We start from the raw sequence: 16583 nt of genomic DNA on the forward strand, positions 1-16583 counted from the left end.
CTGACTTAACTGTTGCAAAAACAGATACTCATCCAAATGCAGCCAGAGCTCAGCAATGACACAAACGGAACAATAACTTCTTACAACAGTCAAAAGAGAAAACAGAGAACGCAGACAATATTTCTTCTTTCCTTTTTCCACAACAACATGCAGAGATCGTATGTTTACAATTCTGGAGTTGGGATTGCTTTCCCAAACAAGACCTCCACATATATCAGTTGTTGAAAATTGAAAAAAAAAAAAATCATTATTTTTCTTCTTTTTTAAAATTTTCTTTTGAAGCATTAATATTTAGATTGACTGATACCTACCCACTTATAGTTTATGGCATCCTCCACTGCTCTTATGCAGTTGCTTGATGAGGAGGATGTCCATGCAGTAGTCCTGAACGGGTTGTGCTGAGCCCCCACTTTGATTGAACCAACACTTCCCTCTTCAGTATTCTCCTAAATTTCTTTATATCAAATGAAAAAAACTTCTAGCTGCTCTTGCTCTTCGAGCAAAGAATCAACCTCTTTCGGGAATATTATTACACCAAATTACTCTTCATGACTCTTGCAGTTCATCTATAGAATTCGATCTATCTACACACAGACGTTGAAGGCGTCGCAGACGGGACATTAGATCTGCAAAAGACGGCCGTAAATGTGGCTCCCTGCAAAAACATATAATAAAACCAGTTAGCGGATTCAAGCCAGCTGTAGAATCAATAAATCATTGGAACTGAAAGTCCTATTACTTTTGTTATGATTGCAAGAAACTTGCCAGAATTAGAACCAAGTATCATTTGCCTATTACAGACTCACCAGCAGAATTTTGAGATACTTGTTTGTAATCTGATAGTCAAGGAAAAATAATACAAAATTCTACAACTTACGTTTGCCAACAATCACATATTATCTGGGCAACTACTGGATCAACGTCCTCTGGAATTTCAAGACGTCTATTTTGGAAACCAACAGCTCCAACTACCTGCATTGGGTTCAAACCTTTCCAGGGAATTCCTAAGGTAGCCAGCTCCCACAATATTACACCAAAGCTGTACACATCACATCTGCAAGCAGCCAATTTTATTGCGTAAGAAGCATAACCAATTCCAGATAATGTACCAAAACCCCTGAGAGGAGGCAGAATATCACTCACTTCTCATTGGCCCGTTCATTCCGTAAAACTTCTGGCGCCATCCATTCTGGCTGCAGTGCAACACAAATTCTCAATGCCATGTGTTTATTCAAGCAAGCTAGTCCTTTAATCTAGTGCTGAGAAAATAATAACATGAAACTACCAAAAAAGTAGATACATATCAATTTTTCAATAAGTTACCGTTCCAGCAGTAGATTTTGAAGAAAGAAAAGTGTGGTGCTTCTTGCGTGACAACCCAAAGTCACAAACCTACAGATAGCAAAAAAGGATTTGAAACAACTCAGACTGATTTTCAATCACCAAATGGTAAGATAGTCTGTTATCTAAATGACAATAAGGCAAAAGATGGAATGTCAGAAGTCAACTTTTAAACCTTAACAACCCAGTTCTTATCGACAAGAAGGTTTGGAGATTTTAAATCTCGATGCACTATAGTAGGATGGCTTGTGTGCAAGCAATTCATTCCCTTGGCCTGCAAAGAAGAAAGAATCTTTTGCTCAAAAAGGAAATACACCAAGGGAGCAGGGAGGCTGGAAGATCTAAACCGTATTGAAGAACTAAAAAGAAATAATATTTTCTGACTTATACCACATCGAGAGCCATTCGCATTCGCCTCTTTTCATCAAGTAGGGGATTGGGACGATGAAGTAGCCTATATAAACTCCCTCTGTGCACAAAGTAAATGGGAACAAGAAAATAACTGTTAAATTTACAGGATAAAGAACCATATCACTTTTTTTTATTAATTTTGAAGATATTAGAGAACAGAAACAGTTACAGTTTTTCATATAAAGCACAAACAATATAAATGCACAGTGATAAAACACATCAACAATAATGGCTGGGTTTGGATTTCTCATCTACTGCTAACAAAAGGAAATGCCTAAATTTGAAAATGAGTACTTGCAAAACATGCATGAGACAAGCTTAAATGGGTGCATTATATTCACTTTCTTTGGGATTCATCTATAATTAAAAGAAAAAACAGATGATAGCTTATGATGCTCACGGAATTTTTGATACCATGAGAGGCACAAGAGGTGAATGGTACTAAATGATGATGCAAGTTTCGTACACACACACACACACACACATATATATATGACACCTCAGCAACTTTTAAACCCTTGGATTGAATTAAATTAACAGTAAAAAATTCGTGTTATAATAGCTTGACCTAATATATATATTTATATGGGTTTAATTTCAAATTATGGCACCACTTGGAGCAAACACACTAATGGAGCTCATCAATTATTGAAACAGAAAAAATGTTGAAGAAAATCAACCTTGGAAGGAACTCTGTCAGTATTGAGAAATGAGGAGGGTGGGTAACTGCTCCCATGAAAAGGACAACATTGGGATGTCTCAACCTCAACATGATATCAACCTGCAAAAAGCCAGAAAAAATTAAAAAAAAAAGAAGAGGAATCAATTTAAGAAACAGATTATAAATTGTTTGGCCCACGAAAGAAAAAAGTAATGATAACAGGTTGATTCCTAGTTCTCACTTCACATTTAAACTGCATCAATGCATCACCAGAGAAATCTTGATCCAAGAACTTCTTCACAGCAACTTCCTGTCAAGCAAAACTACTTTTTAAGATCAACATGGACCTACAAACAGCTAAAATGAATAAAGCAGTGAAATTCAACATCCAAGTATTTCTCAAGACTGAACAAGTTACATACATGCTGTCTCCAATTAATAGATGATAATTCAATAGAAAATGTTACTTTAGTAGATATTATGCAAGAGTCACTCATGCAGCTGAAAGATTTTCAGAACTTGCCACGCATCTTAAATTATCACAACAACGTATTTCATGAAGAAGGTTACACTTTGCAAAGAAAGACGGTGAATATTACCACATTGGAAGTTTAATAACATCCCAAAGTTTTGCATAAATCACGATCATTGCAGTCGTTAAGGAGTTCATGTGATATTTTTCAACAATGCTGTTCCTAGAAGCTCCAAAAATTAATAACATAGAATAAAGGATAAAACCAAAAAATAACTTACAGTGCCATGCCAATCTGCACGGTAGACCTCACCATATGAGCCTGCAATATTAACAGGTCAGTTTAGACAAAAAAGCCATGCCAAAACCAAAGAAGCACCATATCTTACCTAATATATATATAAATGCTCAAACATGCATGTTTAACCCAAATAAATGGGAAAAGTTCCAATATTGTACTATGGCAATAAGACTTCTGATTCTTACCCATAGATGAGCTAAACAAAAATTATAATTATGCAGCAAACTTTTAAGCATATTAGTAGGTACAAAATAGATTCTAGAAACCTTGGCAAGACAAGCAGTTTTAACCAGTCTTTCTTACATCATTTGAAATTATAAAGAGTCCAGAAGGTGTGTCCAATCTGTTTGGATAGACAGTCAAGACACAGAACATTCATGTAGCCACCCTGTCAGGGAAATCCAAGGTAATGGTAGTGCCACAATAGTGGCAAAAGGCCAACACAAGTTTAGATAGGTAGGTTTACCAAAAGAAAAGAGTGGTTTCATCAATCAAATTCATTTTATGCACTTTATAAACACAAGTTGTTCCTTCTTTCTAACTTCATTTTAATTTACAATAAAATGATATAAAGACATCCTGGGATGTGACAGTGAGAAATACATTTTAACTAATACCAATGACATGCCCTGCCTGCAGTTTTTAAAAAAATAGAAAGGTACAAGACTATCCTTGTCCCAAAAAAAAAGAAAAAAACGGATTAGCTTTTGCCTATTTTACCAAAAGTATGCCTCTACTACTAAATGAAATTATTGCAAGAAAGAAGCCTTACCAATCCCAATGCGTTCACCAATCTGAAGATCCTCCCATGGAATTTCCCATTCTGCAACCTCCATCAACAATGGTTTAATTTTGTCACTGTGACCATTGCAAGTGATAGGCAGGCCACCGTTGTTCATTTTCATTGACTCCAGAGTAGATTCTGTATGCATATCAGTGTAATTGAAAATCCTTTCCACCACCCTACAATCACTGACCAAGTCATTTTCAGGGTCCCTTTGACATAACTCAGTTGCGGGAGGAAAGGGAGATCCATGAGTTTGTTTATCATGCAAAGCTTTGGCACCAACTCCAGGGGAGTTAAAATGAGCAGTATATACACCTGTAGGATTGGTTGGTAATGGTTCATTAGCTCCATTGCCAACAAGAACAAATCCATCATTTGTTACAGAGGACAAAGAAAGTTCAGATTTAATGACATTTGGTTCCAGTTTTATTTGGTGTTCAGCAAACCACTCAGTTTGCTGTTTATGTTTATTAGCATAATCTAGACCATTAGATGATTCCGCTCCAACTGAGGATAAAAACCTTTCACAACTTGACAAAACTTTATCTGAATGGCAGTGAGCATGATTATGTACATTTTTTCCACTCGCTACATGGACCACCTTCTGTTCACCTGGGTTCTTGGCTGCACTAATGACATATTTGGAAACATTTTTAACTTTCTTCTTTTGCACATAAGTGCTGGCTGAGTTGTCACTCATCTTACGTAATGAGGGAGAAAGATTCCCAAACTCTTGCTCAAATCTCTGGGTTTGTTTTTTATCAGCAAAGTATAACTCATCCTTTGTCTGCTTACCTACAATTATAGCATCCTCTGACATTGAGCTGCCAATTTCTGGGATACTATCCAGGGTAGGTGAAACAGGTTCATTTCGTTTGTCAAGCACCAATTGAGAAATTCCAGAGGTTTCAGTATGATCAGGGAAACCCCTTGCATCTAATCCAGCATTTTGGAGATAACTGCTGGGTACCTCAGCAGGAATTAATGTGCCAGGTGCACCCATTAGATCAATAATGTATTCACTGCATCGAACAAATCAAGAAAATCATATAGTATTCCAACAAATCTTTTATTGCTAAAGAGCAGTGGCTATCTAACAAAATTAATTGCAGCCAACACATACCAAGGGAATTAATCTATGTTCACAAAACAGATAATGATTCATGTTTTAGAACAGAAGAGAAACAGAAAATGTTGCAAATTAATGTCCATAACTTAGCAGTAAAACTTTTGAAGCATTTACACAAAAGTTCACCCCTAACAAACAATAGTATAACATCCAAATTTAGATGCTAACAAAATTTATTTGAAAATTACATTGCCCATCCATTTGGATCTAGCATAATACCATAATACACATATAAATCAAGAGAATAAACCAAGCATAAATAAAAAAATAAAAAAATAAAAAAAAGCCAATGTCAAGGATATTGGCATACTTCAGAAACATTCATGAAAGCAAATTTAAAGTTATTACCATCCATTATCAATTCTGATCAAGTTCACAGCTCCATCATCAGTGCCAGTATAGCAGCTTCCTTTGACCAACATACATGGAAGACCGATTCTATCAGCTAGCACCTAGCAGTAACACCATAAATGTATTAACTTAAACCAATGTTCCTAGAATGGAGAAGAAACATTCTCAATTTAAGCTCAACAAACAGGAAGAACACTTAATATTTTTGGAAATAATTCAGCAATGAGACCGATAGCCAACACACTTAAACATATGAAGGTACTGACAACACCAATTAAAGGTGAATAAACAATCCTAATGACTAAGCTTAATTTTGAGGATATATATAAATTAAAATAATTAAAACCTTGAAAAGAAGGGCCCTGTGTCGTGAAAGTCCAACGTCAAGACAACCAAGGGGAAGAATGTTTGTATTCAGAAGATTCCTTAACTTGAAACGTCTTGAGATCCACCTTCTACAAATTTCATCAGCATCACCAACAGGACCACCCATTCTCTCAACAACAATATCAGCAATTTTCTGAATCAAGCCACTTAAAATTGGACCAAGATCACAAAGTTGGCACTCTACTGATAAATTATACACTCTTTTCTCAAGCTCTTGAAGTTTAGGATCAATCAGCCGGTTTACCAAAATAACTTCGTAATCAGAGTTACCCGAAAGGGATAATGCTTGGAGATCCACCAACAATGGCATCTTCCCTTGTGTAACTGAATTTGAGGTAATTCCATATACGTCATAAAACCCATCCACAAGTTTTTCATCATAATTTACAGCATTATAGCTCTGCACATGAAAAATATGAAGTTGAATAAAGCCCTTCTCATCATAGACAATATATTATATACCTGCATATCTTAACAAAATAGCAGAACATTTTTAAAGCTGTTACAAATAAAGCTCCCCTAGATTACTAGGAGATATAGAACAAAATTCAACATTAAAATTTCAAAGTCTCATAAGTTTCAACTTTCCAATTCCTAGAAATTCGAAACTCCCTCTGTACAGACATAATAAAGCCATTTGGTAAAGGCGGCCTAACAGACGAAGAACAATAACTGAATGAAACTCAGAAATTTATTTTAATTTCCTTCGTTGGTTTCATAGCAAAGAAATTTTTCTTATTTAAGGACTCCACAACAAAACCTTCACAAAAATATTCAACCAAATAAGCAAAAACAATTAATTAATACTTATTATGTCTTTCTCATTAACCAGAGAAAGGATTTCATAAATGAAAATGATACTCTGCTATACACCACAATAGAATATCAAAACTCCATAACAATATAATAATAACATGGCACCAAGGGTCAGGCTTTGTGGCAAAAGTCCTTATATTTCAATTAAGAGGTCAGGGTTCAAATCTCAGCTTGAAGCAACCAATTAGGGATATTATACCCCAAAAGTTTCTTAGCTCAAAACCTGGAGGGTTTGAAACTCCTTGAATACAAGGAAAGAATAGTTCACTCTGCGCTCATCACACAGCTGCGTGATTAGTTGTGTTTAAGTCTCTGATTAAATTATTTAGTCTCACTTATATTTTTTAACTTAGCCAAAAAAAAAAAAAAAAATCCTTGAATATGTAAGGAAACGGCCAAGGGATTTAAATGTTCTAAAGCAAAATGGGAAAGTGTGAATCTGAGATAAGATCAAAGTCTAAAGTTCATATCTTCTGGCAAGGGGAAAGATAACAGGATTAATGTTACTTTTTTCTTGCTACAGATATTTCCCATATAAAAAGACCACACCATTATGCTTCCAAAAAATTATTGTGAACAGGTTAATCATGGTCCACTACAGAGCTTCAATGACACTCGTAAGCAAAAATTTAATTCATCCATTCATACGAGATCCACAAATTCACACAAAAACATTGCCATAACACTACAACTTGGGAATTCAATCACGATCCAATAGACAAAAAATACCTGATTAAGGTCATACAAAGTTATCACATATATGAAACTACTAATGAAAGTGAACATGGGCAGTTGCCTTAAAAACCAAATTAATTAACACATTCCAAAAGGAAATGACTAAAAATGCAACAATAAGATCCACAGTCGAAGACCTAATTAATCAACAATACAGAATTTAAACTAAACCATCCAAAGAAAAACATACCCAATATCGAAGCGATAGAAACTCGACGAGAGCATCAGTTTCAGTGACTGAAGCCGAGCGGCAACCAAGGCTCATCCGCTTAGCAGTGTCGATCTGAACCGATTCAGCCTCCTCTCTCACGTCTGGATGCGACGCGCTAATCGCTAAAGCCAGCTGTACCTGAAACTCTTCTTCCAATAAATTATAATCAATTCCACTTTCCCCTTCAGTACGATCACCAACCGCCGACTCCGCTCCGGTTCTCCCCAATGTTCCCGAACCGGAAGACGAAGCCGACGGAGATGGGTTCGGACTCGGGTTAATGCTCGGATTCAACACGGGCCGGGTCTCAACCAGCCTTTGGTGCTCATTAAACCCGCCGCCGATGTGGAGTTTTCTTAGCAGATGCTTCACTTTCGACATCGAGGATCATGAACGATGACTTGTTCTCAACCTAATTTTTTAAATCTCTCTCCTTATAGCTTCTGGCTTAACGTAGACCTGCTAATAAGAAAAGAAAGAAAGGCAGATTCGCTTAACCTGCGCACCCTTCTCCGTCAAGCTACCTCCTCTTGAAAGACTTAAATTAACCGCTCACCTATTCCCTCCAACACGATCTCTCGCTCTCCCTGACCCTCTGAATATTAGTGTTTATTTATTAGTATATTAATTTCAGTAAATTATAGAAATGATAATATTTAAAATTATTTAATTATATAATATATTTATTTAATTATAAATAATAATATAATATAATTATGTATTATTTTATTTTAATTTAAAAATAATTAATTATATAATAATATATTATCTAACTATATAATAATAATTATTATTAATATTTAAATTAATATTTAGTTTAAATGTAATTAATTTTATTATAAAATTTTATCAACCTATGTTTGGCCAAAAAAATTCACCTACCTCTAGGTAATATAAATAATATTTTTCAAAAAAAAAATCGAATGATGTTTAAGAAAAATTAATAACATAAAGATAAATTAAAATTTTTATAATTTATTAATTTAAAAATAAAAATATTTTTTTATTGATAATACCAAAACTTTTTAAATATAATAATTTACTCGTATGAAAAATAAAAGAAGTGGAAAAGAGGAAGATAGTGACAATGAAAGTGAGGAGAAATAAATGGATTTTTATGTAATTTAAATATTTATATGCATTTATTTTTGTTAATTTAAAATTATATGGTAATTTTGAAAAATAAAATAGTAATTTGATTTATATACTATTTTAAGATTTTTAAGCCAAACCTTGGAGGGGGAAAATGTAATTTACCATAAATTATTGTTGTAATTTACTGGCACGCCCATTTTGAATGTAAATCAAGTCAAGATTCTCACAACAATTATCATTTATACCCCGTCAAACCTTCCCTTGCCTTCCATGGGCCTCTTTGAATCTGCACCGTTGATTGGTGGGTATGGCAATGGTTGACTGTAAGAAGGGTTAATTTTTTTTTCATAAATTCACTTGATGTGGGATTTTTTTAATTAATATTAATGGCTTTGCATATAAATCCATTGTGGGATGATCTAATTTATCAAATGAGAGGAGGATAAAAGGTGAAAGATATCGTTAACTAAAAATTATAATAAAAGAATAATATTATGTAAATAAAAAACTCAAGATTAATAAAATTAATAGAATGTTAAAATTTTCGAATAAAAAAACTTGGATTCGGTTTTTTGTCTGAAACCCTAGAAAAATTTGTGTACCTAATTTTAAACCACTCACAAATGCTAGAGTTTCAAGATTGGTTCTACTGATTGCATCACTTCTTTCCCTTAAAATCATATCAAACATTAATGACAACAAAATAACCAAATATACATCTTCGTACCAAGATTAAATCAAGTTTGTTGATTGATTCGTGTTTTTGAACGAGGATCCGATAATGATTTTGTTGAAAGTGAAAGTTAGATGAAGTCGAAAGGTGAAGGATATGGGCAGTTTAGTCATTAAATGAGATGTTTGGTTATTTTTATAACCAGTGACTGATGACTAAAATCATATACACCCCTCCAGTATGACTACTTTGATTCATTTCCCACTTTTATATGAGTCTATCATTTAGAAAAAAAGCATATGGAATAAGCGAAGAAAAGAGCAATGATAATTACAGTTCTGAGTTGCAATTAGCAACTAACTGTTATTAAAGCAGAGCAGCTTATCACCATTGTATCAAGGGAAGGAAAGTCAATAGCTGCAATGGGGCATGGGGCTAAATATGGCAGCTAAAGTCCTTCAACTTCCATCTTCTTTGAGAAACCTTCCATCAAAGGGCACAATCGTGAAGACTAGGCAGTAGCCACAGCCTCTTCCTCGGCATAATGTGAAGCTGGGACAAGGGTACAGATGAGGTTCCGGTCACCGTACACATTATCGACACGCCCTGAAAGCAGTTCCCAGAAAAGTTTCATTAATAATCAAGATGCACATGGAGACTTTAATGCAATGTTTCTATTGTACAAGCCACTCAATGGGCAATAACATTTTTTTCGTGGAGCCGATGGAATCAAAATTATATAAAACAAACAATGGTACATTGAAGGTCCCATGTAAAAAATAGTCGTAGTTTGATGTATAGCCCACTATAGAACTCATGGCTGTAGTTCTGATTCTTAAAATGGAAACTACAACCAAGTAATCATTCAAGAATGATCGATGTTGTCGATGAAATTGGGAAGATATAAACAGTAGATGGGCGTGCATACCAGTAGTCGGCCAGAACTTAGAAGCGCGGAGCCAGGAAGCAGGGAAGGCTGCATATTCCCTCGAGTATGGTTTTGTCCATGCATCTCCCATGAGCAAAGATGGTGGATGAGGTGCTCCCTGCACTTAATCAGTTTAGATGATAGATCCGAAAGTTGATGAACTAAACAATAATGGATTCATCAATTTTAGTAGCTATGTAACAAAGAAACGGCTAAGGTAGTTCAAAAGCCTTCACCTTCAGGACATTGCTGTGGATATCAGCCTTTCCTTGTTCAATCTGGGCAATTTCTTCCCTGATGGAGATAAGCGCATTACAAAACCTGTCTAACTCTGCCTGCAGATATATTGAATTTTGTGAGGAAGAGAGAGAGAGAAATGCATAATAGATAATAGATGTGAACGAGTCTTACCTTGCTTTCACTTTCAGTTGGTTCAATCATGAGTGTGCCGGGAACAGGCCATGACATTGTAGGTGCATGGAATCCATAGTCCATCAGACGCTTGGCAACATCTTCAGGCTCTATCCCAGCAGTATTCTGCAAAAATAATGGGTGTGCGATTAGTCATGGATAAAAGTGGATAAACAAAAATATTAATACCAACGTATATGCAGAAAGAATAACCTTAAACCCTCTCAAGTCCACAATGAATTCATGAGCACATGTTCCATTGACACCGCGGAAAAGAACAGGATAATGGTTCTGGAAAACAAACAATCAGCAACAAAATATTATGTAACTCAACCATAACTATCCCGAATTTAACTACAATGGAAAGCATTGTAAAAAGTAAACCGATAATATGAGTCCAATGCTCAAACCATTTCCTTCTAGGAAAAGTAAGTTTGAGCATAGAGTTTAGTCATCTTGATGAATAGAGCTTGGACAAAGGGCGATTATGTATCAGCTGAGCATTGCACCCACCAAATTTATAATAACAGACCATAAAGCAAAAGACAGAAGGGAAAGCTAGGAACCTCCAAACGTTTTGCCATGTAGTTTGCATTCAAAATAGCTATCTTAGAAGCATCAGTAAGTCCCTTAGACCCCATCATGGCTATGTAAGTATAAGAGATTGGCAAGATTAGTGCAGAGCCCCAGGGTGCAGCTGAAATGGTACCCAGAGGTTGGGTCTTCTCAGGGGCAGGTATTCCACCAGTGGGTACCTTCATGACAGCAAAAAAGTTAAAACTGAATGACGATATATTGCAGTAACAGAATACATTACCATAAGTAAGTTAATTTTAAATCACTAACAAAACTTAATAACCCTGGGAGTAGAATCTTTCAACCATTTGATGTCATTTGATTTGTTAACAATAAGGTAAAACAACTCAAGGAAGCACGTGTTTCTATCCTTTGATGCTTCTTTTTATTAAATGTAATAATAAGCATAAATAAAGCACAATGTAAACAGGTAAAAATTCATATGTATGTATATTATTATTTTTCATATGTTTAGTCAAAAAAAATTCACAGATGCAATGTTTTTCCACAGGAAAAGATACATATGATGCAAAGAAAGAAGCATGAAAAAGTGTGAAGTTGTCAATATAGATGTTTAATGTAAGAGAGCATGTACCACAGGATGTGAAGGCAGAAAAGGTGTCAAATGTTTCTTCACACCAATAGGACCCATACCGGGACCACCACCTCCATGAGGAATGCAAAATGTTTTGTGAAGATTGAGGTGGCAAACATCGGCTCCAATGTAACCAGGGCTTGTCAGACCGACCTGTGAAAGCAAAAATTTTCTCAGACTATTTTAAACATCGAGGATATTTTCCCATGCATTTATTTCAAGAGTTTATTTACATAAGAAAGTTAGAAAGTTTCACGCTGAAAGATATAGAGATCCACACAAAAGGTTACATTCAAATGACCAAACGCGGAAGAAGAAGAACTTATGTATCAACATTATGATAAGACAAACTTTACATAAATTAAATCTACTAGTTTAAATTATCAATCCCATTAATACACAGAGATTAACCCCTTTCCCCCACCTGACCCAAAAATAGATGCATTTAAATTTAATGAAATTCAAGCAAATAATGTGGATGCTTGAGATTTGACATCAACATGTAATTAGGAGTTAACAGGAACACAGAAGGAATACAGACCTGAGCATTCATGTTAGCCCCATCCATGTATACTTGGCCTCCGTTATCGTGAATTATCTTACATATCTCATCTATACCTTCCTCATAGACTCCATGAGTTGAAGGGTATGTGACCTGAAATTTAAATTAGAATCAGATAAAAACTGAAATTGCACCAGGCAAGCATTTTTTCCAAAGCCCCTGGTTCCTTTGACAATTTATATATATGACAGACATAACCTCCTGGTCTTGATGCAAAAATACATACCATAAGAGCTGATAGGTTATCCTTATTAGCTTCTGCAGCCTTCCTTAACTCTTCAATGTTGATGTTCCCCTTTGCATCTGTTCCAACAGAGACAATCTTCATCCCGCACATGGCAGCACTTGCAGGATTTGTCCCATGTGCAGAAACAGGTATAATGCATACATTACGGTGATGGTCTCCTCTTGACTAAAGTTTTCAAGTCATATCATTTTAAGAAACAAAAGAGTGTTTCAGGAGAAATTAGTGAGCTTCTATGACTTCAAGACAGTCCAAAAAGAATACAGCAAAAGTTTATAAAAAAAATTCTTCCAACAAGATTGCATATTCACATACCATGAGCTCTGCATTAAATTATAGTCACGCCATGGACATAAAAAAGGCCCTTCTGAACGAATTTAAAGGGATCTCAATATTATATACATAATGTGCAGAAGCAAGTTCAATTGTGGTTATAATTAGGGCTCTTAATTTGAAAGAGTGATTAAAACTTTCTTTTTTTGAGCTCTACGTTGAGATGAGTTTCAGGGAGAAAACTTCAAAATGCAAATCTGCGCTATTTCTGAACCAAGGGGAAGTGGAAGTAGTTTGAAAACATGGTTTATTTCAATATACCTTGTGATATGCGCGGATAACCATCAGCCCAGCATACTCACCAGCAGCACCAGCATTAGGTTGCAAAGAGAAAGAATCAAAGCCAGTTATAGTACACAGAAGTTCACCCAGGTTTGTAAACATTTCCTAAAAAAAATAGAAACCATATTTTTTAAAGAAACAATTTACATAGAAAATAAGGAAAGAAGCATGCATCTGCAAGTTCCATGACAAGAAACATGAGAATCTAGTTACCTGATAACCCAGAGCCTGTTCAGCAGGGGCAAAAGGGTGGATGTTAGTGAAGTTAGGCCATGTCACTGGCATCATCTCAGTTGTTGCGTTCAATTTCATTGTACAAGAACCCAATGGAATCATACTGTGGCACAATGAGAGATCCTTTGATTGTAAACGATGAATGTATCTAAGCAACTCATGCTCTGTGTGGTACCTAGTGATAAAATATTATAAGTCAGAGCGTCCGCTAAATTGTGAACAATGGGTAGTTTGAATATTGGAAAAGATTATACGTGTTAAAGATGGGGTGTGTCAGAAATGGCCTCTCCCTTTTTAGCCCAGAAGGAATTACAGTCTGAACCTCTTCTGCAAGTGATGCAGCAGTGAACGAAACCTGGTAACTCGAACATAAAAAGGTGCAAATTAAATGAAAAAGAAAATTATAATTAATTTGGAATAAAATAGTTGTGATTGAAAGAACCATAATACTCACAGGTTTGCCACCAGCGAAAACTTTGAAAAGCTTGTCAACATCCTCCAAAGTAGTTGTTTCATCAAAAGAAACAGTGATCTGAAAGACAACAGAAATGCAATATCTCATTACACATCATCACACACAAACAGTCTGCACAAAACGCAAAAGTTACACATACAGTGTTGGAATCCACAACCCGGAGATTCATTTCGCTCTGGTAGGCAGCATCAGCAACGGCATGAGCATCTGCACACTTCACTTTTACAGTGTCAAAGAAGGGAAGGGCCTGGACTTCTACTGTTCCAAGTTTTTTCAGCCCAAGTGCAAATGTACCAGCAAGACCATGGACTCTTTGGGAAATGGTTTTAAGGCCCTCAGGTCCATGATAAACAGCATACATAGCCGCCATGTTTGCAAGTAATGCCTAAATAAAACATGATAAAAACCAAAGCAAAGCTAATTCATTAAACATATACTAAGGGCCAGTTGTGTGTATAGAACATCGGACAAAACATGTTGACAGTAAAGACCTTGAGCTAGTTAGGGTGTATCTCAAAATGTTTCACAAAATCTATGGCATCTTTTCGTCTTGAAACAAGCAAGCCCTATAGACAAAACATAAATGCAATTAGATAAACAATAATCTCTTACTTGAGCAGTGCAGATGTTGCTGGTAGCCTTATCCCTGCGGATATGCTGCTCCCGAGTCTGCATAGCCATGCGGAGAGCAGGTTTGCCTGTAGAATCAACACTAACACCAATAATTCTCCCTGGCATCATTCTTTTGTACTCCTGGGAGGTAGCCAAAAATGCTGCATGAGGGCCTCCATACCCCATTGGCACACCAAACCTCTGAGCAGAGCCAACAACAATATCAGCCCCCAATTCACCTGGAGGCTTCAACATTGTCAATGCTAACAAATCTGATGCCATGACAACCCTAACCCCATTAGAATGAGCGTTCTTAATAAACTCCCCAAAATCTAAAACTTCACCTTCTGTGCCTGGATACTGAACCAAAACACCACAAACATCCCCTGATTTGTAATCAATATCCTTAAGATCTGAAACAACAATTTTAAGATCAAATCCACCTGCCCTAGTAATACAAATATCAATGGTTTGAGGGTGGCAGTTGCTAGCAATAATAAATGTCTTCTTCTTTCCCTTCAGTATGTTATTGCACATTGCCATTGCCTCAGCAGCAGCTGTTCCCTCATCAAGCAATGAGGCATTCGACATAGGCAATCCAGTAAGATCTGTAATCATTGTCTGGAAATTAAGCAAAGACTCAAGTCTTCCTTGAGATATTTCGGCTTGGTAAGGGGTGTACTGTGTGTACCATGCTGGATTCTCCATTATATTCCTCAGAATCACAGGTGGAACGGTAGTGTTATAGTAGCCCATACCAATAAATGACTTAAAAACCTTGTTCTTTGATGCCAAGTATTGCATGTGTTCGATCATTTGGCTTTCAGTTAAACCTTCATCAAACTTAGAAAACTTTATTGAATCAATACGTATAGATTTTGGCACAGTAGCGTCAATAAGTGCATCAAGGTTATCAAAACCACACAACTCAGACATTTTGGTTTGTTCTTCAGGGGTTGCTGAGTTATGGCGACGAGGGAAAGTATCACTTGGTTTCAGAGCCTCAACAGAGATGGCCCGAGTTTGTGACCCAAGACCATGACCGACACCATTATAGGACACATTTCTAGGCGGTAACAAGTCTGATCTTGTATTTCTGGATACAAATGGTGACAATGAAGAGACATACCTTGAAGGTGTGTACAAAGCAGTGGACTTTGAAGAGTTCAATGATGATTCATAGTGGTGGCGTGACTGCTTCGACTCATTAACCAGGCGTTTAAGGATTGCTCGGTTCGCGAGCTTCCGTGCACGTTCCATGAATACCCAGAGAAGCAGGGGCTCTTACAAACTCAAGAATAAGAGTTAATGAAGCAAGCAAATGGGGTTGTTGGAAAAGCTAGAAGGCCAAAGAAAGTTAATATCTTTATTCTGGTTCCGTAAAGACTGTCAACATATACTGAATATTTGTCTACTTATAAATCTATAAACAGAGAGATACAAATAAAAATAAAGATGAATTTTGAGTTGAAGATCTATTTGTGGTTGGTGGTGGGTGGTGACTGAACAGCTACGAAGATAAAGACAGTGTTGAAGTTATCATATCACCATTTGCAAAACATCAAATAAATGTATGGAAGAAACTAAAGCAAAATAGATTGAAATTCAATGGATCAAAACGGGCTTAGAAAATTTATGGTAAATATACCAATTTGGTGGCTGACTCTGTTTCACAATCAATTTATCTCTCTGTCTCAGCTCTCACACATTTAAACAGAAAAAATTTAGGGCTTAGCATTGCCAAATATATAGGCAGAAAAATCTGTACTTTTTCCAAACCCGCTGCTATTTTTCTCCATTAAACTTTTCTCCCAACGGAACTGAGATATCTTGTGGTAAATTGGTAATTTGTTAAGTTTTGTTAGGTGGGTCCTGAAGAGGGCGACTCGGTTGAAAATGGTTAGATTGTCCTTGGGAAAAATGTCTGTGGCTGACATTTTACTTACCAAGTCAGATTTAGT

The 16583-nt window shown here is 36.1% G+C and overlaps 2 protein-coding genes across 4 annotated transcripts; both read right to left on the reverse strand.

Annotated features, from left to right (window-relative positions):
- Nucleotides 1-106: 106 nt before the first annotated feature.
- LOC123200633 (serine/threonine-protein kinase EDR1) lies at nucleotides 107-8200 on the reverse strand. 3 transcript variants are annotated; one of them, XM_044615925.1, is made up of 14 exons: nucleotides 7582-8198; nucleotides 5800-6240; nucleotides 5451-5554; nucleotides 4769-4995; nucleotides 3959-4318; nucleotides 3167-3207; nucleotides 2655-2723; nucleotides 2433-2533; nucleotides 1732-1810; nucleotides 1517-1615; nucleotides 1324-1392; nucleotides 1144-1193; nucleotides 878-1054; nucleotides 107-655 (listed from the first exon to the last, which is right to left on the reverse strand). In XM_044615925.1, exons 1-14 carry the CDS (start codon nucleotides 7981-7983, stop codon nucleotides 547-549), a joined length of 2328 nt encoding a protein of 775 aa, XP_044471860.1. In that variant the 5' UTR covers nucleotides 7984-8198; the 3' UTR covers nucleotides 107-546. The 3 variants fall into 3 exon arrangements, with proteins under 3 accessions (XP_044471860.1, XP_044471861.1, XP_044471858.1); XM_044615926.1 differs by having other exon boundaries at nucleotides 3959-4288; nucleotides 7582-8197; XM_044615923.1 differs by having other exon boundaries at nucleotides 3959-4995; nucleotides 7582-8200.
- Nucleotides 8201-9609: 1409 nt separating this feature from the next.
- On the reverse strand, nucleotides 9610-16406 carry LOC123200652 (glycine dehydrogenase (decarboxylating), mitochondrial). Its single transcript, XM_044615958.1, has 15 exons — nucleotides 14623-16406; nucleotides 14150-14395; nucleotides 13990-14067; nucleotides 13790-13890; nucleotides 13515-13710; nucleotides 13281-13406; nucleotides 12669-12854; nucleotides 12422-12535; nucleotides 11881-12033; nucleotides 11276-11464; nucleotides 10923-11000; nucleotides 10710-10835; nucleotides 10535-10633; nucleotides 10299-10416; nucleotides 9610-9976 (listed from the first exon to the last, which is right to left on the reverse strand). Exons 1-15 carry the CDS (start codon nucleotides 15880-15882, stop codon nucleotides 9882-9884), a joined length of 3165 nt encoding a protein of 1054 aa, XP_044471893.1. The 5' UTR covers nucleotides 15883-16406; the 3' UTR covers nucleotides 9610-9881.
- Nucleotides 16407-16583: the final 177 nt, after the last annotated feature.

Source organism: Mangifera indica, chromosome 17, assembly GCF_011075055.1.
Source record: "Mangifera indica cultivar Alphonso chromosome 17, CATAS_Mindica_2.1, whole genome shotgun sequence".
Lineage (NCBI taxonomy): Eukaryota > Viridiplantae > Streptophyta > Magnoliopsida > Sapindales > Anacardiaceae > Mangifera > Mangifera indica.